This window comes from Tasmannia lanceolata, unplaced genomic scaffold, assembly GCF_043159265.1.
Source record: "Tasmannia lanceolata isolate RefF3 unplaced genomic scaffold, GAP_Taslan_0.1 ptg000029l, whole genome shotgun sequence".
In the NCBI taxonomy this organism is placed as follows: Eukaryota; Viridiplantae; Streptophyta; class Magnoliopsida; order Canellales; family Winteraceae; genus Tasmannia; species Tasmannia lanceolata.
Genome location: NW_027518706.1, coordinates 8,346,054 through 8,370,862, shown reverse-complemented (window position 1 = coordinate 8,370,862; position 24,809 = coordinate 8,346,054). Strand labels below are relative to the sequence as shown.

The 24,809-nt window shown below is 37.7% G+C and overlaps 1 protein-coding gene across 2 annotated transcripts in view; it reads right to left on the bottom strand.

The window, feature by feature from the left end:
- The window catches only part of LOC143858906 (protein MICRORCHIDIA 2-like), a 44,970-nt gene extending 21,690 nt beyond the window's left edge, over positions 1–23,280 (bottom strand). For both annotated transcript variants that reach the window (XR_013239074.1, XM_077369595.1), the window contains exons 1-9: positions 22,966–23,280; positions 22,523–22,597; positions 17,623–17,657; positions 16,920–16,998; positions 16,727–16,816; positions 14,196–14,271; positions 10,404–10,482; positions 10,184–10,312; positions 3,738–3,836 (exon numbers count right to left, since the gene is read on the bottom strand). Coding sequence is in view for 1 of the 2 variants with exons in the window: in XM_077369595.1 (XP_077225710.1) it covers positions 3,738–3,836; positions 10,184–10,312; positions 10,404–10,482; positions 14,196–14,271; positions 16,727–16,816; positions 16,920–16,998; positions 17,623–17,657; positions 22,523–22,597; positions 22,966–23,188 (885 nt within the window). In the remaining variant the exon portion in view is untranslated. The remainder of the gene's footprint in view (positions 1–3,737; positions 3,837–10,183; positions 10,313–10,403; positions 10,483–14,195; positions 14,272–16,726; positions 16,817–16,919; positions 16,999–17,622; positions 17,658–22,522; positions 22,598–22,965) is intronic.
- Positions 23,281–24,809: the final 1,529 nt, after the last annotated feature.

The following is a 24,809-nucleotide window of genomic DNA, read 5'->3' as shown; positions in this document are numbered from 1 at the left end:
ATGTTATAGGAAACACCTACAAGGGGTGGGAAGTGCGCTTCCCGGGATGCGTGCCTCTGAAGCGGGAAACAGCATGCTTCCCAAAATGTGGGGGAAGCACATTTCTGAAACGTGGGAAGCGCGCTACCCACTTCCTAGGAAACATATTTCCCTGTTTGGGGAACGTGTTTTAGGTCCAAGGGGATTTGCGTTTCGGGTTTTTTTTTTTTTTTTTTTAAATCAGGATTTCCTTCCGTTTCGGCTTGTTCTTAGTTCTCTGATGAAGCACACAAGAAATACAAGGACTAGGCATTTACATGGAAAGTCATTTAAGTAAATGTCCATTTACTTAAGATTTACATATAAATAAGGGAACACCCCTTCCCCCCTCTTCCCTATATAGATTTATTCAGGACCCCGTTCTAAAAGGATAAAAGGTCAACTTTCTAGTTTTAGTACAAAATCCAACCTTTTTCGGTTATTTGGCCAGGTGAAAATCTTAACTTCAAACGGAAGGCTATTTTGCCAATTTTAAAAACTCATAAATTCTATCATGTCCAAACATTATTAAATCCCAAAAGTCACGTAAAAAAATCTTATAATTTGGTCTCTAAATTTTTTTCATTTCGTCTGGTCAACAAAGACATTTCAGGTAACAGTGATTTTCCTTTAAATAAAATTGGATCTTTTCAACTATGATGTTATGATGGATTGGGTTGCAGAGGATGACCCAGTTATTTTCACAACAGATGATTTAGGATGGCAAAATGTTGAAGATCCTACTGGAGTTGCTGTTGTGAACGACAAATTATTTTCTGAAGAAAATAGTCTACTTCTAGTACGATGTAACTACATTTTCGATTATTAGCCGTAGAATATGTGAAGTATATGCTTTCTGCAATACATTCATCAAGGTAGTTTTATATTAGAATCAAGGATTTTCCCAAATTACACGAAATAAACTTTTTTGAGGAATTTTAGAAACTTATAATTTAGAAACACCCATTCACGCTATCCCATCGCTTCCCTTCACACTATCCCATCGCTTCCCTGTCATTTCACTCCGTGCTTCCCGGACCCTTCATACTTCCCGCTTCCCACCTTCCCAAGAGACCTCGATTCACGCTCTGCTTCTCGTACTGACAACTATCGTGTATTTTACTTGCATTTCTTATGCAAATAGGAAGAATACAAACTATATGACTATCTCTTTCTCTCTCTCTCTCTCTCTCTCTCTCTCTCTCTCTCTCTCTCTCTCTCTCTCTCTCTCTCTCTCTCAACTAAAGGTCTCCCCTTCACATATCATTTTGTTTTTTATGTGTTCCTATTTCCCCTTCCATTTTAATTTTCGTTATTTTTTCAATTTTTATATTTAAATTAATTTATTCATGATAGTTTGAACAATTCAATCACTAATTCATTTTAACCATTGCTACTAAAAATTGTTCCCAATGTCCTAATGCATAGAACATAAATAAGCAAACTCGTAATGCGTAAACTTTAAATCACATAAATTATTTACAAAAGTTTTCTGCTTAAATTTGGATTGACTCACCATAGCGTCAAGTTGCCATTTTTTAATCAAGATAGGAACGACATTTAGCAGCAAGAATTCTGATGCACATATAGACCATCATGCAGGAAATATGTTTTGTGTGGGCATACATAGAGAATTTATATTAATGCATATTGACTACAAATTTATATTGTTTATTTAACATACTGCAGGGACTTGAATCATATAAAATGCATCAAAGACTAGAATCAAAGGTTGTTAGTAAGAGAAAATGAGGTTAAAGAGAGGTGGAGAAGTTACTTCGATAAGTTGTTTAATGGAGAACCTGTAGAGAATTTGGGAGAACTTGATAACGCTTTTGATGATACAAACCGAAGGTTTATTCGTAGAATCCGATTCCGAACATCAGAGCTAAAAGTAGTTATGAAAAATATGAAATTAGGTGAGCCTATAGGGCCTGAAGATATTCCTATTGAGACTTGGAGATGCTTGGGTGATGTGGGTTTGGTTTAGTTAACTAGATTATTTAACAATATCTTAAAGACTAAGAAGATGCCTGATGAGTGGAGGAAGAGTACATTAGTACATGTTCATAAGAATAAAGGGGATATTCAGAGTTGCACCAATTACCGGGGAATTAAGCTAATGAGTCGCACCATGAAGCTTTGGGAGAGGATAGTTGAGCATAGACTAAAAAAGAGAGACTAAGGTGTCAGAGAATCAATTTGTCTTCATACCCAGACGATCGACTATGGAAGTTATCTTCTTGATTAGACGGTTAATGAAGATATTTAAAGAAAATAAAAAGGACCTTCATATGGTTTTCATTGATTTGGAGAAAGTGTATGATAGGGTTCCCAGGAGTGTTATGTGGTGGGTCCTTGAAAGGAAAAAAGTGCCTACTAAATATGTTGATGTCATTAAAAATATGTACGATGGAGCAGTAATTAGTGTCAGAACTACGGATGCCACGTCAGTTTCCAATTACAATAGGATTGTACCAAGGATCAGCTCTAAGCCCTTATCTTTTTACGCGAGTTATGGATTAACTTACGGAGGGTATTCATGATGAGGTGACGCGGTGTATGTTATTTGCAGATGACATACTATTAATTGAAGAAACCAAAGCAGGAGTTAATGCTAAGTTAGAGTTATGGAGAACTACTATGGAATCCAAAGGTTTTAGACTTAGTAGGACTAAGACAGAGTATATGGAGTGCAACTTTAGTAATGTAAGAAGGCGGGGCGAGGATGTAGTAAATATGCCTGGACAGGGGTACCTAAGAGGGATATCTTTCGCTATATTGGTTCAATCTTACATAAGGAAGGACAGATTGAAGAGGATGTTCGCCACAGATTAAGAGTAGGTTGGTTGAAGTGGAAGCATGCTTCAGGAGTTCTACGACCGTAAAATACCTACCAAGTTGAAGAGAAAGTTTAATAAGACAGTTGTGAGGCCAGCCGTGTTGTATGACTCAGAATGTTGGGCCACCGAGAAGCAGCATGCGCATAAGATGAGTGTAGCGGAGATACGAATGCTTAGATGGATGTGCGGCCACACAAGTTTAGATAGAATTAAAAATGAAGACATCCGTAAAAAGGTGGGGGTGGCACCAATTGAGGAGAAGATGAAATCGCGCCACTTAAGAGTTTTGGGCATATCCAACGTAGGCATTTGGATGCTCCAGTGAGAAGAAGTGACTCGTGCTAAGTTGATGGAGTAAAAAGAGGTAGGGGCAAACTGAAAACAACTTGGGTAGAAAGAGTGAGGAAAGACTTGATTGCTAGGAACATATCAAAGAACATGACCTTGGATTGGAGAGAAAGTGGAAGAAAATGATCCATGTAGACGAACCCAACTACTGTCAGGATTAGACTTAGTCAATTTGAGCCGGGTAGATCCTTTCACCTTCTTCATGAAAATTTTCTAAAGGATTCATAAGCCGACCCCAACTAGTTTGGTACAAAGGCTTGAGTTAAATGATTTAACATACTGCTAAAAAAAAAACTCTGGCAGATTTAAATCCCAAGATGTAAAGGAATTGCCACAAACCAAGATGCCAATGCGAATAATATGCCAAGAGAGTATATATGAAGTGGCATCAACCAAATGATAGATATTCAAATGGATCAACTGTTTTTGCTAGCAATCAATAGATGTCTCCTCAGAAGAGCTCAAAAATCATTTATAGAGAAACGTCATATGGAAAAGATTACACATCACCAAATAATTAGGAAGTACCTCCTCATTGTCATCGAAATCCAGTTCCAAGTCTCCGTCATCATTGAGCCATAAGTTATATACTATTACTTTTGTTCCATGAGGTCTGATATCCTCAAACTGAAAATAGAAAAATGGGCTATTAACGATACCATTAAAATAGGCAGCATAACAAAATGCATAGTCTGAGTTTCCATAGAACAGTTCCTCTCAAATGATCGAATTAAAAAGCAATCAATAAAATACAGTTGGAAATAGGTAAAATTGAGATTGCAGCAGCTAGCAAAATGCAAAAGTTAAAAATTTACGGTACTTACATACAAGCAATTTATTGTCAGCCAACAGGAAGTCATGAAAAGCATATAAAACAGTGTAGGAGTAACATTAAATCATAAAACCAAAAACCAGTGAAGAGAAAGATTGAAATCAACAACTGAAAAGTTTGGACTTTTGTTTCCAATGGGTTGTCGTGTGGGGTGGCTTGTTACATAACAAGCAAAGCTAGTTTTAGCATTGAGGTCCCCACAATCTTTCTCAATATAGAGTAGTGCTCAGGTGGCCAGTCCCCAAACCCAAACCCATCTCTTTCCAAAAGTCACTAAGAAAGGTCTCAATCTATGGATGATAGACAAGAAGAGGAATTGGTGTGTGGACCATTTAGTGAGAATAACAGGCATCATCATGGCACCAACATTTTCAGAACAGGAATGTAAAGAGGTGAGAGTAGGTGGGCTGCATAGCCTTCCTGCGGCCTTTAAAACCTATGTCGGAGGGACGCAAGTCCTTTCCACGCATAGCTTTTGTTTATTAGAGGACTTTTTGTCCCTTTTCTTGCTAAATTTCTTCGATCATGCTTCAAAGAGACTTAAGGCACAAACCTGACCTACTTATAGCCACCATAAAAGTGAGCTGGAAATTCAATATGCACACAAACGGTGGTCGTTAAAGATAAATACACCTTCACAGGCAGCTTGAGCTGCTGCAAAAAGAAAAAAGAAAAGCTTCTTACACAGGGAAGTGAGGACGTAATTCCATATTTCCATCTCTGTGGCAAATGCCACATTAGAGGATATGCCTTCATTTACCTCCTCTAAAGAGGCAATTTATCTTTTAATCACCCAAAAATGGGGCATTTCAGACATCTATTCTACCAAAGACAAAATAGACTTTTTCCTTCAATTCAAACGATCATCTTAGTCCTGGATATGGAATATATCCAACTTTTATACACCATCATTGGGTGTATATAAGTCACAGGGAAATGCCTTTGAAAACAATCGTATACACGCAAAATCTTAATCAATGTTACCTATAACGTGGTTCGTTCAGGTACACTGTACGGGATGCAATGGTTAGTAGAATACGGTACGATGGGAGTAGGCTTAGTTGGTTCAATATTTTGGGTTATATATATATATAGAGGAAATGGTTTATGAGCAGCTGCTCAGATAAGCTCATTTGAGCAGAGCTCACAAACATGGGGGGGGGGGGGGGGGGGGGGGGGGGGGGCACATTATTTGGATGATTCAAAGCATTCATTTGATAGGCCCTCATATAGATAGGGTGTGCCCAAAAAATCAGCTCCATGGGATCATCACAACCCTACGATTTGTGGAGTTAAAAATGGACGTTTATAAACCTTCTCTAGTCCGCCGACCAAAAACATAGTGGACCCATGTTGTTTGGATGATCCAAAGCATTCATTTGATGGGCTCTGGCATAGATAGGGTGTGCCCAAAAAATCAGCTCCATAGGATCATCCTAGCTCTTCGATTTGTGGAGGTTAAAAATGGACTGTGGAGGTTAAAAACACAGTGAGCCCACGTTGTTTTGATGATCCAAAGCATTCATTTGATGGGCCCTGACATAGATAGGATGTGCCTAAAAAATCATCTCCATAGGATCATCCTAACCCTTCGATTTATGGAGGTTAAAATTGACGCGTATAAACTCCACAAATCTGTCCATTTTTAACCTCCACAAATCAAAGGGTTAGGATGATCCTATGCAGCTGATTTTTTGGGCACACCCTATCTATGCCAAGGCCTATCAAATGAATGTTTTGGATTATCCAAATAATGTGGGCCCACTGTGTTTTTTGGTCGGCGGACTAGAGAAGGTTCTCTAGCCGACCGACTAGAAACACTTTCCTCATATATATGTATATGAGAAAAGGGTTCCTGAGGTGGTGCTAGCGCTACCTTATATGAGGTGGCGCTCACAAAACATAGGGGGCTCACTTTGTTTTGATGATCCAAAGCATTTATTTCATAGGCCCTCACATAGATAGGGTGCCCACAAAAAATCCACTTCAAAGGATCATCATAACCCTTCCATTTGTGGAGGTTAAAATGGATGAGTATAAACCTCCATAAATCTAAACCTCCACAAATGGAAGGGTTAGGATGATCCTATGGACCTGATTTTTTGTGGGCACCCTATCTATGTGAGGGCCTATCAAATGAATGCTTTGGATCATCCAAACAAAGTGGGCCCCCTATGTTTTGTGAGCGCCGCCTCATATAAGGTAGCGCTAGCGCCACCTCAGGAACTGTTTACTCTCTCTCTCGAGTGCTTATCTGTGCTTATCTGCGCTCGAGTGCAAAAACAAGGGTTGGCCCACATTGTTGGGGGGATCCAAAGCATTCATTTGGAAGGCCCTTTCATGGATAGGGTGTCCACCAAAAATCAGCTCCATTGGATCATCTTAGGGTGTCCATCTGTGGGGTGAAAAAATGGTCAGATTAGTGGACAAACAGTATTTGTCCATTTTCACCCCCACAAATGGACACCCTATGATGATCCAATGAAGCTGATTTTTGGTACACACCCCATCCATGATGGGGCCTTTCAAATGAATGCTTAGGATCACCCCAACAATGTAGCCCCACCCTTGTTTCCTGCACTTGAGCACAGATAAGTTATATGCGCTCGAGCGCGGGAACCCTTTACTCTATGTATATATATATATATATATATATATATATATATATATATATATATATATATATATATATAGGAAACTATTGGTGCGCTTAAGCTCACCAAACTTATGGTGAGCTTAAGCGCCCAATCACATGGGGGCCCACTTTGTTAGGATGATCCAAAGCATTCATTTGAAAGTCCCTTACATAGATGGGGGGTGTACCAAAAATCAGCTCCATAGGATCATCCTAACCCCTCCATTTGTGAAGGACAAAAATGGACAGACACAAATCTGCCCATTTTTTGTCCTCCACAAATGGAGGGGTTAGGATGATCCTATGGAGCTGATTTTTGGTACACCCCCTATTTATCATAAGGCCTTGCAAATGAATGGTTTGGATCACCACAGAAAATGTGGGACCCATGTGATTGGGGAGCTTAAGCGCACCATAAGTTTGGTGCGCTTAAGCTCACCAACAGTTTCCTCATATATATATATATATATATATATATATATATATATATATATATATATATATATATAGAGGAAAATGATTGTGAGCTTGAAGCTCATATAGCTTATATGAGCTTGAGGGCCCAAACACATGGGTCCCACATGTTTTGTGGTGATCCAAACCATTCATTTGCAAGGCCCCATCATAGATAGGGTGTGTACCAAAAATCAGCTCCATTGGATCATCCTAACCCCTCCAAAAGCGGAGGGCAAAAATGGGCAGATTTGTGGCAAACGGTGTCTGTCTATTTTGCCCTCTCCTTTTGGATGGGTTAGGATGATCCTATGGAGCTGTTTTTTTGTACACACCCTATCTATGTAAGGGCCTTTCAAATGAATGCTTTGGATTATCCTAACAATGTGGGCCCACATGTGTTTGGGCCCTCAAGCTCATATAAGCTATATGAGCTTCAAGCTCACAATCATTTTCCTCATATATATATATATATATATATATATATATATATATATATATATATATATATATATATATATATATATAATTCCATACACTTTTTCACAACAATATCGTTCCACAGTCCTTACCACAAACCATAGTTACTGGAAGCTTCCTAGTTGGATGGAAAGCCCGCTTCCCTTAGAACTCGCTTCACAAGCTAAGTTCTTCTCACTTCCCAAATTTAGGGGAAGTGCGCTTCTCATATGCTTCCTACATGTTGCCTCCTAATTAAGAGTACGCTTCCTATTTAGGTGATTACTTCTTCCTAAGAATATTTTCTCCTTTTGATAATGCTGAAGGATCTTATTAAAAAAAACAGCATTTAAAACTAGAAACTCATCTTAACTTTCAAATGAAAATTATGTGGAACTTTTTCCAAAAACTCGACACTAGATAGATATGAATAACACATGTGAAACTATAAATTCCTAAAACTAGTGATTCTGGTCGGTCACAAAGTCTTCTTTCCTACTTGTAATCCCTATCTATATTAACCCTTCCTCCCTAAGCTACTACAATCTCTCTTTTTTTGCTTCAATAAGACTTATTATATAATTCATTTTAACTTTCAATGATGCATTCCCCACATTTTCTCTTTATTTTTTTAAAAACTTTTCGCTTCCCGCTTTGTCTCTTTTCTAAACCGCTCGCTTCCCAGATCGCTTTTCGCCCTCGCTTCCCACTCTGGAAACTATGCCACAAACACTAAATAAACAAAAGCAAAATCCTCATGTATGCCATACATACTTATTCAAAAACAAAGTTCCAGTTCCAATGCAAAATATGATATAAGGCCCTGTTCGTTTTGGATTCTGAGTATTGATTTTGAGTCCAAACCTGATTATTGGACTCAAATTAAATGCAATTTTGAGTCCAATCATTATTTTTGGACTAAAAATCAATTCTCAAAACCCAAAATGAATAGTGCATACGATGATTGGAAACTAGTGAAAAATGTCAAAAGAAGTGAACTCTCTGAGGAAAGAATACAAAATGAAAATCAACTGACAAGTTTGGTGAGCTTGACAACAAGGGAAATGCAAAAATTTCAAGAGCACCAGACAATAGAGGAAGCATGATATATGTGTGTAAATTGTAAGCCAAGCAGTTGGAGAAAAATACCCTTGTTATTGCTTCTCTCAAAGGGTGAACACAACTCTTCCATTTCACATATGCTCTCACTCAGTGTATGTTGGCATGCACCACTCTCTCCCGCGGGTCACCATTTTTAGCAATCCAAGTAGCAAACGAATCGTGTTTGGGGTTGTGCGACCCGGATCACCATTTTTAGCAATTTGGGTCGCAAACGAACTGTGTTTTAGGTCGTGCGATCCAGATCATGGATCCATAGGGGCAGCGACCCCAATGACACTGATCTTAAGTGTATATAATTAAATAAGGTATTCTATGTATGCCCCTTAGCTAATGTACTAAACAAAAGGGGTATTCTTGTAATTGGCTTGAGATATGATTATAAAAGAAAATGGAGAAAAGCCATGGGATCTGACTTGGTTTTCTAATTCCATCAATTTTCTGTGGCTTCATTCTCCTCTTTTTCCTTGTATTTATAATAGTTTGTTGAAGTTATCATTGTATCGTAGCAAGGGAGATCCAGTCCACAAAGCTTTTGAAAGATCCCACAAAGTCCACAAAGCTTTTTGAAGATTGCAAAAGATCCAAGTAAGAACTCTCTATTTCCCTCATTTCTTCTTCATCGTTGTTTTTCCTTCTCTTCTTGCTTGCACCATTTTCATGGTGGTTGTCTACCATAAGTTGTGCTTTAAGCTACTCTTGTTGTTTGCAATAACTTGTGCTTTCATCCATGTTTGTGATTGTCTTCCATCACTTTGCTCTCAAGCATTTGTGGTGTTGTCCGCCAACCTTTTGCTCTCAACCAATCGAATAGCTGAGCACAATCATTTTCTGCACCCATTCAAGATCCCATGCTGGGTGATTAACTGCACCAACCTCTAGATCTGAACCCAAAACCTATAGATCCACAACTCAAACCATCAAATCTAAAACTATATCTACTAGATTAGAGGCCAAACCCTCAGATCTACGGTCCAAACCACTGCGGAATTAGTATTTCAGTCCACATCACTAGATTTACAGTCCAAACTTTCAGATCTGAAGCTAATAACTCTTATATCAATATCACCATCTTCAAGATCCATTGATTAGGGATGTAGATCTCACCGTCCATTATAAAGATCTACATCCCATCACCCTTCTCCTTGCTTCTAGTACCCATCTTAAATACAATTTAAATACATGTAGAAATTAGTACTTCATTTAGAAAGTGCAGCTACTAAAATTCCAAATAATCCACAAAAAAACCTTTATTTTCTTTCTTTTTTCATTGAATTGATGTGCCTTAAAATGAAAATGAGATGTAACAAGCTATATATTGGATGGTTAGAAAAGAGCATAATTGGAGTAACATAAACCATAAAAGAACAAAACATATAGTGTATTGTCGAACAATTAACATGAAATACCGCGATGCAAAAATAAAAAGAGGGGCCAATATTGTCTACAAAGAATTCTTAGTAAAATCCTAAAAACCTGTAGCAAGAGTTCCTCTGTTGAAGAAAAAGGAGACCAATCAATGATAGTTTGCAAATTGTTACTCCAATCATCTTGTGAGCTATAAATTATAGGTTGTGCCCGGTTATCATTTATTTCAAAATCAACCTGCCATGAAGCCAAATAAATCTTGTAAAAAATTGAAAATACCAAAATACTATGGCCTCAATGTTTGCTGGAAATTAAGAAAAAGAATCACCATTGGAACAATTATATCATCCTGTCCAGTTCTCCTCAAAAAGGTATAAGAGAGAAGACCAATGCTTTGTGTTGCCTGGCTATAAAAAATTAAAAATAAAATAAGAAAATAATGAACAAAATTCTAGTGGAAGAGCTTACAAGTAGCAAAATCAGAGATTCTAGATAAAAGAAGTGAGCATGATAGCTGCTGTTAAAGTATAAAAGATTAAATAACACTTTCTCCAACAGCTTAAGCTTTTGGAGTAACTGGTAGTTTCACATGGTATCAGCGCCAAAGGTCCTGGGTTCAAACCTCCTTGATAGCAAAAATCCACATGCAATGGCCAAACCTAAAAGAGGGGCCAGATGTGCCACGTGTAGACCAACCCAAAGAAAGAGGGGTCACACATGAGGGGGAGTGTTAAAGTATAAAAGATTAAATAACACCTCCGACAGCTTAAGCTTTTGGAGTAACTGGTAGTTTCACAGCTGCTAATATCAATTACAATTCCACAATATGAAAATCATGCAAGGAAGCAAGCATGATAGAGAACATCTGCAGAAAAAGGCATTACATACATGTTAATGCGAAAAAAAATTATTCTTTTTTTTTTTTTTGGAACTTGTAAGTGTAGCTAGTTTGCCTAGAGCAAGGTTAGGGACCAAAATGTTTTTTTTATGATCTATTCCTGTTTTTGTGATCTATTCCTTTTTCGCTGACTAACTCGGTCAGCGTTGTATTATCTTTTCTTTTCATTAATGATTATTTTGCCATTCAAAAAAAGAACTGCATCGTTATCACAATATGACTTCAATGGAGCATTAATTTTGAATCTCAGTACTAAGAAGGATCGCAACGAAATCAACTCAAAGGTAGTGTGTCATCGCTCTCTACTATGCTTATGCTGAACTAAAAAAATTATTAAACGAAAGGGGTAACGGCAAAATGCCTCGATACAAAAAAGAGAAAAGAAAAATGGTTACACATTATGTTTATTCCTAAAAGTAAGGGATAAAAATAAAATGAAAAATACTTCAGTCAAAAAGAGAAAAATCGACGACTGAAGGGAAGAAATTCTTAAATTTACGAAAATGAAAATCTCTGCAAAGAAGAAATTATTCATTCACGTTTCAAAAAAGAAGTTACATACTCAACTCAACTCAACTAAGCCTTTGTCTCAAACCGGTCGGCTAATGAATCCTCTAGAAAATTTTCATGAAGAAGGTGAAAGGATTTACCCGGCTCAAATTGACCAAGTCTAATCCTGACACTAGTTGGGTTCGGCTACATGGATCATTTTCTTCCATTCTATCCTATCCAACGTCATGTTCTCTGTTATGTTCCTAGCCCTCAAGTCTTTCCTCACTGTTTCTACCCAAGTTGTTTTCGGTCTGCCCCTACCTCTTTTTACATAACCCCCAATAAAAAGAAGTTACATAACTCCCCATAAAAGGGGAAGTTCATAACATGAAATCAAAGATAAAGGGTGAGCTGGAGCTAACGACTCCGAGAAGAGAATGTTGAGATCATGGAGTCAGAGATAAGGGATGAGGTGGCAGTTGCTAACGACTCCAAGAAAATTCTATAAATAGAGAGAAGATATTTTTGAAAGGGATCATATCTTTTGGAGAAAAAGAGACGGGAAATATAAGAAGAGCAAGATAAGAAAAAAGAAAAAGAGAGAAAGGTAATAAAAATATTTCTAGAACTAATTGCTTTCTTTTCCTTTTTGCAGACTTCCTCCGAGAAGAAAATAGGTCCTTTTCAGTCACTTTCAAGAGGCTCAAAAGAGAAGAAGGTGGATCCTTTTGCTTCTCTTCCACGAGACTCAAAAGGAAGTGATGCAGATTGAGAACTTCCCCCCCTGATTTCTTTCTTCCTCTATGCTTCTCCTTCTATTCTACTTCTTCTATTCTTCTCTTTCTCTTCTCTTTCTTTTATTTATCTTCCCTTTCTTCTATTTCTCTTCCCGATCCTACATCAGGAAGGTTCCTCAAAAGAAGAAGACAGTCACTTCTTTTTTCTTCTTGTCCTTCATGTCCCACCAGGCGGGCCAAAAAAATGTTTGCAATAAATTTCACACACATATAAAGAGAATCACACACATAAAATGCATTGAGATCAAATTTCCCTCTTGCGAGAAGAGATTTTATTAATTTTGGTGGGGGGTACACTTCCGGCCCTATTGGCCGTTAATTACATTTCTTAAAATGAAGAAAACACCTCTGATTATTCATTGAGAGGTTCCCTATCTAAATACAAATTTTAATTATTCATCCTCCCGAAAGAGGAGCTTCATAGAAAATCTGTTTTTTTTTTGTAAAAAAACCCTCTCGGGGGAGGATTTTTTTTTTTTTTTTTGGTCCTAGATAGATGGTAAACTTGACTCTTTTATGAGAGTCCTCCCAGAAGAGGAACTCCCTCGAGTCATTTTCTAGACCTTCTGAAGGAAAAGTAGATTTTTATAATTTCGCCTCTTTTTGTTAAGAGCCCTCCTCGAAGAGGAACTCCTTGAGTCAAAGATAATTTGGTTTTCGACTTTTCTTTTGTAGAAGAGTCCTCTCGGAAGAGGCTCTCTTAAATCATCTGAGATAACTTGGTTTTCAATTCTACTTTTGTAAGAGAGTCCTCCGGGAAGAGGCTCTCCCGGATGGAAATTTTGGTGGAAATCCTGTAAAATCACGGAAATGTATGGAAACATATGAATGATGTACATTTAGATAAAAACTTTAGGATGTGTTAGAATAAGTATAAATACACTCAAAAAATGATCACATAAGTTTCTTTTTAATGGCAGTTGATCCCAAGAAAAACAATCACGTAAGTAAAAAAACAATTCTTAGGGGCCGTTTGGATACACGGATTTTAGAATCCAGGTTTTTAGTTTGAAAACAGTGTAAATGAGGGTTCGTGATCAAGCTGTTGTGTGCTTTCCCGACAGTGTTTCTCTGATTTTAAGTGAGAAATCCAGGTTTTAAAATTCTCTTCTGCATCTTGAGATTTCTAAAACCTGGAAATATGAGAGGATCTGCTATTCTCTTGCTGACGGAAAGAAGGGCGAGAAGTCAAAAACGACGGCTGGTCCGCTTCTTCTCTTGTCTCTTAGCTACAATTTTGAAGAAACCCCGGATTCTAAAATACGCATATCCAAACGGCCTCTTAATGATTTAACAAAATCGAACACTTGATCATTTAGTCCATACCATATTTCGCATGGAATTCATATAAATATTTAGACAAAATGCATGCACCACATTTAACATGCAATTCATATAAAAATAATTATATAACACGTAGTGGTATAGTATACCACTAATACACTTACGACTTTGGCTTCAATTTATGTTTCAATTTCAGTATGTGTTTCGATGAGAATGAAAACAGAAGCATTTCTGTAGTTTCGTGTCGATTTCGATGGAATTTAAAACCATGCTATGAGGAAAGAACCACAAGTCAAGGTAACCCTGAAAATTAAACTGTTTTCATTTACTAAACATTCATTTCCTTATCTCTTCGCATTATTTTTCAATTCCTTCACAAACAACAAAGCAATCATATGTTCAAGTAAAAATATGTTGTTACGAAGAACAAAAAATAACAGATATGCCAAATTAAAAAGAAATAATTAATATTCACCTTACGGTAGGGTTCAATCATCAGATCCTCTCAAACGCCACACATCATCAACAATCAAATCCATGAATTTCGATTACAGTAGAGGGATAGAGAGAAGAGGAAGAAGAAAAGAAGACAAGAAAGAGAACAATACGAGTATGAAGCACTATATGCAACTATAAAGAGTAAATTTACCTTCCACAGATTTTCCGACTAAAAACAATTGCATCAGCACCTAGTCGCATAGTACTTGTCTTGAAGCCATTACCATCTGCATCATAAACCAATCTTCTAGGTCTCAGAAAACATATAAAGCAACGAAGCTATAAAGAGTAGAGGAATTACCCCAACACTTGGAAAATTTACCAAAAAAGGAAAAAGAATGAAAAACTCAAACGAACATTAGTATTCTGTTTTACCAACCCTTAAGAAAATTAAAAAAATATTGGTACGGTGGCGATGGCATCGTGCGTGATTACCAGTTTTCCTTTTACCATTTTTTCACTTAAAATATTAACCTGCGTATCATTGTTCATAATAGATAGCCTCCACCACCACCAAGCTAACATGAGAAGTTAAAATCATTCTCTAACCATCATTAAAGTGCCTAAATCACATTCTACAATTCTGTAACATGAGGATGTCAAACTGAAAGTCAAAAGACACTGTTAATTCAACTCAAAGCATTCCAAAATACAGAAACAAAAATATCAAGTCTCAAGGCTATCAAAATTTGATCACAAAATTTTTCTGGTCAAGTAGATATTCTTCTCCATACGTTCAATGCATGGATTGAAGATGCCCAAAGTGATAAAGATACTAAATTTTTTTGTTCTCCACACAATGAAAACAAGAACCAAAGAGCATGCCAAAACAATCATCGATGAATAGCATGAAGAAAAAGTCAGAATTAGAATGTGACACCTTGGGCATTACAAGTGATAGGTAGGGTCTTTTGTATTAGTTTTGTCGATCTGGAGGTAAGGTGGTATGTCCCCCTCTTTGTACTCTTTTATCATATCAATAAAAAATTAAGGTGCTGGCCCAGGTTCCTAGATAAATTCTGGGTTAAAAAATGAATAGCATGAAGAAAAAGTCAAGATTAGATTGGCCAGATCTTTTTTATAGACATACATATTTCTTTTTAAGCATGACCAACAGCCCATCGTATAAAAATTCGACTTGACGGCTCATTTTGAACCAGCATGTTTCGTTTCAATTCCCATCAAAACCAATATTCACTGGAAATAAAATTCTTACGAAATTTTGATGTGTGGTGAAGTTTCATGTGGGCGAAGTTTCAATCATGTCTACCAAAACGCTATAAACGTATTTCATAACAAAATGTACGTATTATGGTTAATATGTCAAAATTTCAACCAAGTCCACACAAGAGCTTATATATTGACATTTTTCGAGGTATGTGTTTTTTCTTTTTCCTTTTTTCTTGTTTGATCATCAAGAGGGTAAGGTGGTGTGAAAAGTCTAGTCAGTTTTTCAATCAGAGAGCTAGACATTCATGATTTATGGAAGCCTTTATGTGAGAGTGGACTCCAGATTCATCACAAGACAAGGAGAGGATAAGAAACTGACAGGTCAATCTCTATCTGAGCTTATTTTCATCAGTTGGTGTCACCTTTGTTTTGTTAGAGAAATTAGGGCCTTCATCTTTGGAGTTTTTGTGGATTGGGCTCACCTGTATGTCAGCACGGAAGTTATATAGAATGGTGATATGCTACCCAGTTAGTGAGAAACTGAGAATTGTCAACATACCATCGATATAGAAATTGAGTTAAATTATTTGTGTCAGAAATATTGCTGGAGATTCACACATGTGGACAGGGTTAGGGTCTGGCGGGGAGGGGGGGAAGAGGTGGGTGGTTGGAAGGGGGTTAGGGGCTTACAGGAGAGAGGGAGGGTGCCGGAGGAGAGGAGTGGAGGTGAGGTGGGAGAAGGTCGCGGGAAGGGTGCAGGGAAGGAGAGGCAAGGGTCGGGGGGGTGAGAGGCGTAGGGAGGAGGTCGTGGGGATGCAAGGAGGGAGAGGCAAGGGCCGGGGGGGGGGGGGGGGGGGGGGGGGGGGCAGGGGCAGAGGTGGAGGTTGGAGGTTGGAGAAGGGGCGAGGTGCAGCGGAGAGCTCAAGATAGAGAGGCGAGAGTGGAGGAGGTGTGGTTTGGTATGGGGTGGAGATGGAGAGGAAGAGGTTGAGGATCGTGGTCCTCAATGGGTCCCTAGGGCACCACAACCCTAGGGCTCTGATGTTATGTTGAAGGATGAAGAGGAGAAGAAGATGAGAGAAAGAGTGAGTTAGAGTATTCTCCACCTCACTTTTGTATTTATATAAAGAGTGAAGGTACAAGGACCACTATGCCCTTAGGCAACACATACACACACATCTCTAACAATTAAGATTGCTTCTAGTATGATTTCTATTTCAGGTTCCAAATTTACTATTTTTATCTTTATTCCTGCATCACATAAGCTTGAATATACTCTCTAAAGGCAGTAAAAAGTTCTATATATGTTCATCCAAGTAGTTCATTCGTATGCCATTCGTATGCAAGTGCAACAGTTTCATAAATTAAACAGTAATTGAACAATGTTCTCTGTAATGTGCACCAAGGACCGACAAGTAATCAAAAAATTAAAACAAGACAACTGAACAAAAGCAAGAATAGTTAGCTTAAGCAGAACTAAAGAACAACACCAGAAGAGCATAAATCTTATACATTGTCCAATTGTTGTGTTTGTCTTCTTCGACGAGTAACCCAAGCTCATGCATTGCCGCATACAATCCGGATCCATTCCACCTCCATTATCTGAAATTAACAACCGCATCCGCTATCAGCAACTTAAAGATGCAGCATTTGATAATGACAACCCATTTACCAAATCACGGAGAATTATTCCAGCAAGTAATACCTTGAAAAAGCAAAGCAGGACTGTTATTCCTGGTATTGTAGATTTTATCCACCTTCACAAAAGTTGCACCATGGCAAATCTGGGAAATTGCATATTGATATATGGGGACATTATGTCAGTATCAGTCCATTTTCATTCAGAATTTGATGTAAATTTTTTAATACATCTGAATGCTCAAGAGAAAAGGCCAGGGCCAACATCAATAAGCTAACTTATAGTTCAATGAGTTGGCTTTGAGATGAGAAAAGCTATAGACCTTTCGGGGCTATGTCACAAATATCTCCGATATTTTCAAAAATATCGTGTTTTTATTGAAACATTTTGATAAAATGAAAATAATCCCACGATTTTAAAAATGTAGCGATATTTTCATTTTTATAATAAAATATCGCGATAATATCACGATATTATCCCGATATTTTTATTTTATTTTTTCTTAAATTAATTTTATTTTTATCGCTTTTCCCAATATAAACCCGGAAAAAGTAAAAATAAATAAATCTATCCCGAGATTTTCCCTTGCCGAGAAATTCCCGAGAATGATATTTGTGACATAGTTTTAGGGTACCCAAGCTATTGCTAAGGACAACAAATCTTTACACACTACATCTTGAGTAGCACCAGCTCCATACCGTGTTTCATGACAAAGACACGGAAGCTTCACCTAAAATAGAAAGAATAAACTAGTTATTATGCTATGCACCTCGTCAACTGCATTGTCCAAAAGCTCTGCTATAGCTGCATAAGACAGATATTCATCATGAGTATCGAAACAACACTTGACAAAATGTGAAGTTGATAAACTCACAAACCACGTCCAAATTTGCACAGGGCAAGACAAGTCCACCTTATAAAATGCATATGTAAACATAATACCTTCATTTATACTGCCCTTTGAAGGTAACCAAATCATAGTTTGACAAAATAAACCTAGGGCAGGGGTCCACTAGTCGGGCACAACCTTATCAGAATTCAATAGGGCTTAGTCATTTTTATTTAGATGCTTGCAGGTAGGATAATTTATTTGATGATTTTATATTTGTGACTATATGTCTCTTTCTTCATAAAATGTTATTGTTCATAATGACATGATTTGCGAAGCTACAAAACTAGGATATTTAGAGCTCAATTGTATAAGCTGGATAAGAAATTTAAGGCCCTGTTTGTTTTAGATTATTACAACCGATTGTGGACTCCCCAACCAATTATTGGACCTAAAATTGCACTAAATTTGAGTCCAATAATCGATTGGGTCTCCACAATCGGTTGTCATAATCTAAAAGAAACTGGCCCTTTAGTGAATTGAAAGATGATTAACTAACAATCAATTGTTGACGGACTGGTCTAATACAGCATATCATGACCAATAAAGACTGAGCACAGAGAAATTTTTCAAGGAAGAGGTGTAGCTAACCTAATTCCTCAAAAGATTAGGATGACAACTTTGCCTATTTTGACAGACAGTATGGAAACACAGATGAGTTAACAACCCAAATAAATCAATGTCACTTACCATACATAGTGAGACAATTGACGACACAGAGTTTAGGATTCCTGCAAGCATTCCTTGTCAAGACCAAGACATGCGAATCATACCACATGTGCTAGAACCAACACCTATAATTACAAGATTGGTCCTTATTTGTGTACCTAAGCGAGAAGCTGGTCTAGTAGGTTACATTAGTTCCCTTACCAACCCCTTCACTATGTAAAGAGGATAAGGTTTAGTGGTGCTACTTGGGCAAAATTTCTTATTGGCTAGTTTGGGCAGCCCCACTATTACTTCAAAAGCGGTTGGACTGTTACCAAATAGCATATGTGATGGGGCAAGGTCCCTTGAAATTTACATACCGCCCTCGAACATTTTACTATGAATCGGATTGTTGCAATGGGCCCTAGCGAAGTAGCGGTCTTAATTGTCTCTTTATTTATGTCATTGTATTTATTTATCATTGTATAGATGGCCCCATCACTTAAGTCACTTATCAAGGGTTTTCTACCTGGTATCAGAGCAAGGGAAAATCCACACTGATATTGGGTTTTTATTCCACATATTTCGTGTGAATTGAAGCATCACAAAAGGGGAAAAAACTCCGCAAAATGTAGATATGTCTGTTACATGTGCAGATAGATCTAACCCGATATACACATCGGGGGTTCGGAAGGAGGTTAGTATGCTGTGATTTTATTTTCCCATGTTTTCTATATGGATGCATTTTTTTAAAGAAGGTTGAAAACACATCACATCTAGATTGGTTTGGGTTCTTGGTTGTGTTAAGAGAGAACCTAAGGTATTAATGGGTTTTCTCTTGGTCTCTGTGCTGGTGCTGTATTTTTTCGCCGTATGATGGGAATATAGTTTTTTGTATTGTAAGCCATTAAATCATAAAGATTGCATGACAATAGTGCGACAGTTGGGCGGGGTCTCCCAACTGTTCTGGAGTGGTGAGTAATGTATTGCACATGAGAAGTCATGACAACTCCAGTCTGGAAGTATAAATTACAACAGTCAAGTTGGATGGCAGCTACTATATGGAATGGGCACAGTCTGCCTGGATGTTCATCAACAGAATAGGAAAACGTGGGCATATAAAGGGTTGGATTCTCAAACCAGATCAGTTCGACATAAGATATGAAAAGAGGGAAGCTAAAATTTTAACTCAAAGGCCCACCAACTATGATGATCGCAAAAGACGAATTAGAGAGTCAAAGGTGTGTGATGGCCTTAGAAGCAGGAACCTCCACTCGGGGTGCCGCTCCCACCTCAGAACCTCGATTCGGCGCTCCTTAGGAAGGAGCTTCCAGGGAGCGCGATCCTAGAGAGACGGGAACCGCTCTAATGACGCTTCCAGCCGGCTTCTATTACTCTATAAGTCCCACCATCACCAACTTCCTTATATCAAACTCCTCCAACTCTTTAAAGTACTTCATTGGAGCAAGCACAAAGGCTTGTACATCTTCAGAAGGCAAGAGGAACGAGTGCACACAAATGAAGATGGTGAAGATGATTAGAAATTAGCTTTTAGATGTACTTAAATTTTGAAAGATACATATGAAAATGGTTAGAAACTATTATTTTTTGATATACTTGAATTTTGAAAGATATATTAAGAAAATATTACATGCACGCTCCCACGACGCTCCCAAACTCAGACTCTTCTAGACCCCACGCTTCCCCGCCCCCGCTCCCGCCTCCGCACCCGCTCCCGCACCCGCTTCGTGCTTCTAAGGTGATGGCTCAACTCAAAGGCCCACCAACTTCATCCACATCCATGTTTGCGCTTTCAAGTACTTTAGCATCTGCCTATATTGCATCTCCTGGTACCTTTGGCTCTTCTTGGAACATCGATTCCAGATTTCTAATTGCATTATTGATATGTCAACCTCATTCTAAACTATGGTTTGCGGACACGGACATGAGTGTCGCATGTCGACACGGACAAGGAGTGTCGGACAAGGCAAATCCACAAAATTTAGAAATGGGGACATAGCTAAAATACAAAGTATATGTAATTACGATTTGTAGATACGGATTCGTGTGTTGAGTTTCGACACACATACGAGTTGTCTGACATGGCAACATCTAAAAATTTAGAAATGGTGACACATATATACATATAACATTACTTATTACTATCATAATTTGTAACAATATAAATATTATATCCATTTAACGAACTAATAAATCGTAGAATTAGAACTATAATCTAAAACAAATACAAGATAATCAAATAATAACGCATTCATCAATTTAAAATAGTTCTATTCTATCCCCAATATACAACGAGAAAGGGGGACTGATATGATACAATGAATATAGTATTGGTATAAGAGTTTGTTTAGGGTTTTAGTTTTGTGGGAGGGGATATAGCCGCAAACATTAGCTAAAGAAGAGCTAAAATAAGAGTTCATTATAAAAGAAAGCTTACTAATAAAAGAGGTAAACAAAATGTTCAATAATAAAACTACATGTCACACTTGACACGGTACGAAAACGTGGTCACACGCCCTCATTAATTCTCATCACCAGTAGAAATACCTTTAGAAGTGTCCAAAGGAGTGTCGACACGCGTGTCGTAAATTTAAAGTGTCCACAAAATCATATAAATTCTAAATCATATAAAGTCAATGGTGATTTTTTTATATAGATGACAAAGGAAAAGGCATTGCTTCTCCTTTGTTAAATCTTACATGCTGCAAATTTTACTACTAGTATATCGTTTGTGAGTAACATCACAAACAAATTAAATTGCGGAAGTATTTCAGGATTTAGAAACGAGGAGGACGATTGGATGTGGTTGTGAGGAAGGTAGTCTCTAACTTCTGGACACAAGAACTACCTCTATTTCATAAGCACATCAACCCAATATCAGTACTAGTAGTCAATTATTAAAGGCTTGATTAATCCTTTGATATATTCGATTGGGTTACTTAACTGGGTCATTATTGAAACATTTATTTCCTGAGTTTGGTTTGCCTTTTCTTTCTAATTTACATTATGAAGCTTGTGAGTTTGCAAAACATTGCAGTACATCCTTTCCTCTAGTGAGTATAAAAGTTATATTCCATTTGTAGTTGTTCACTCTGATATTTGGAGACTTGCTCCCACCAGTTCATTATTTGGTTCTCGTTATTTTGGGACATTTGATGATGATTCTAGTCATTGCACCCGGGTGTATCTTAGGAAATCGAAAGGCAAAGTACATTAAATCGTTTCTAGCCTTCTTAAGATGAAGCCGGTGTAAGAACACGAGAAAGATGTTGTCTATGAGAAAGCAGAGTCCTCAGGCACCGATGGACCAATATACATACAATGCTTCTGGCTCCCTAATTACACCACTTGGGCACATCAATTTTGGATCCAATTCGGGATTTTCCTTGGGAGGTATCGAGAAGGAATTGGAAAGTAATCATGTCGATTCATATAGAAGAAAACGTTCTCTATCAATTTAAATGTTGTACGTATGGGATGGAGACCCTTCGGGATCAAAATTTTTGTAGTAGGGGGATAAAATGCGATTGGTTCGCCCACCACTATTGGAACTAATGAAGCAAATGATTGACTCATTACGTCATCCAAAGAAACAAAAATAACAAAATGATGGGTCTTTTTCATGTATAATAAGCAAGCTGATGAACACAGTCACCAGTACTTACCATGGAATGAAAAAGAAAACAGCGAAATCAATTGAGGAATCTCACTGATGAACACAGTTACCACGTTTGCTCTATCCTCCCATCCACCCAACCACCAACCCACGTTGAAATACAAAGTGATTCAAAGAATCAGTTAGCTATTGGGTATAGCTACATAAAGTAAAGTTCAGATAATGCAGATCGATAAAACCAAGAATGAAAGAAATTTAACGATGCTGACGAAAGAGATGACAGAAAAAACAATTTTTTCACCAGCAATAACAGGTTTCTCATGCTCTTTAAAAAAAATAACAGGTTTCTAATACCCACTCCAAAACTTCCCCTTTTATTAAAGGCTATCATTCCTATGATGATACCAGTGTATAATTTATTTCATTAACATGCATTCTTTCAAATATGGAATTTTATCAACCAATTAGAAAGTTGAAATTGAAATGAAAACCCACCTCCAAAAGCCCATTTGTGTGAAGTTGCATTGGTGTGGAGAAACTTTGGGTGCACACGCGCACGCTCCAGCTGTTCTGTTCAAGAGAAATAGTAATGTGGTGCATATTAAACACTAGCCAAGATTAAGTAAGTCTTTATTTAGTTATTTCCATTCTTACCATAAGATCTTTCTAGATCATTCTATGTTTATCAACTGAGCATTCTATATAAACACTCATGAAGAAGAATTTTATCCCATAAATTATGTTATTACTTTTTACACAAGAGGACCCACTCTAGCCTAAAAATGGATCAAGAGGCTGATCTTTCCTCTAAGAAGATCAATCGCGTTGCTAACCGATTTGGGTTTGTAACATCCTAATTGGGTAATACATCATTCATCATAAAAGCGTTATTTACAAGAGAGAAATTTAAAAAAAATGAGAGGGGGGAGAGGAAGGACCTTGAAAGGAAGGTGAAGGGGTGGAAATAGGATCATAATCTCCTGCTTTCCAAAAGCTGAGGGATTCAGTCCAAGGAAAAAGCATTGGTGATTTGGTGTGAGAGGATTTTTGTTGTTGTTGTTGTTGTTGTTGTTGATGGGTTTGCAAGTGAATTCTCTCATCTTCATCACTGCTGCTTAGGTCTACCACATTTAAGGCGTCTTTTTCTGGTTTTGCAGACATTGGAGAAAGTGGGGGCTTAGAACAAGGGTTTCAAAGGTAGAACAGGGAGAGATTGGGGGTGCTATAAATAGGATAGGAAATGGGGTTTTAATATGGTGTGTCATATTGAAATGATTGTTTTTGGGGTACAACCTATTTAAATTGTGGTCCAACAATTGGACGGTTTGGATCAACCTATGGAGATGATTTCCTGCGTCCCATCAATTGAACGGTTTGGATCATCCTAGGAAGTGTGGGTCCACTGTACTTTATGGAAAAATATTGAATTCCGTGCATGCACATAGTATACAGTCTCGGAAAAACAAAACGCTGTCACTATAGAAAGGGAAATGTTATCAGCACTACTGTTTTTTTTATGATGGCACTCCTTACTTTTTTTAAAGTACGGTATTGCCCCACCATAGGATGATCCAAACCATCCATTAGATGGGCCATAGCCTAAATAGGTTATGCCCCAAAATTATTTCCATAGGTTGATTCTAACCCTCCGATCTATAGAGGGTTAGGATCAGCCCTCTAACATTCAGATTGGAGGGTTAGGATAAGCCTATGGAAATGATTTTTGGGGCATAACCTATTTAAGCTATGGCCCATCTAATGGACGGTTTGGATCATCCTATGGTGCGGGTCATACCGTACTTTTAATAAAGTGAGGAGTGCCCTCATAAAAAAAACAGTAGTGCATTTCCCTACAAAAAGTAGGAAAAAGAAACTAAAAGGGAAATGATATTGTCCCCCCCCCCCCTAAACGGATAAAATCCCCTTTTTAACGGTTTCTATCACCCCCTTTAACGTTTTTCTTTGCCTTCGAAACTCAACTAATAACGTTGAAGGGAGGGATTTTATGTGTCAGAGGGAGGGAAAATATCATTTCCCAACCAAAAATGTGTTTTATTTATGACACGTACAAGAAAAAGACATATATGCCCCCGCAAGGTGGTTTTACACCTTTTTTTTTTTTTTTTTTTTTTACCTTCCTCATTTCTCACATTCGACTTACCTGAGTTTTTATATGGTGGCCGACAAACAAGAAGGGCAAATAGAGAAAAAACCCTCCCCTTGATTTTTTTATCCAAGTCAAACTCTCTTTTTTGACTTTTAACTTTATTACGTTGATTTTTACTCTCTTTTTTTACTTTTAACTTTATTAAAAATCAACGTGGTTGATTTTTTCTCTCTCTCCCTTTATATGTAAAGGGTAGCCACCATATAATTTCTCTGACTCACCCAACCAGTAACCATATCGAGTAAAATTGTATTTTTAGAAGGAATGTGTCACTCATGGAAGTAGATTTTATCCCCGATGAGAGCCAGAGGGCTGCCTTGGATGAGCAAAATGAAGATCCAGCAGTGAGGGTACAAGAGAGTAATGAGCAAGAACCTACTAGACCGATAATAACACAACTATCCTGGTAGGAGTGAATGCACTCTCCTAAAAACAGTTACTTCAAATCGAGCATTTTTTTTCCTGTGTTTTCAAGGGCTTTTCATCTTCTCCTCCCTCATCCCCTCTCTGCCCAAGACTCATAACTGGCCCCACTAATATTCCATGGAATATTTTTTCCATGTTTGACAAGCATGCCCTAAGAAGCATTTCCTCCAAATTAAATCACACTTTGGA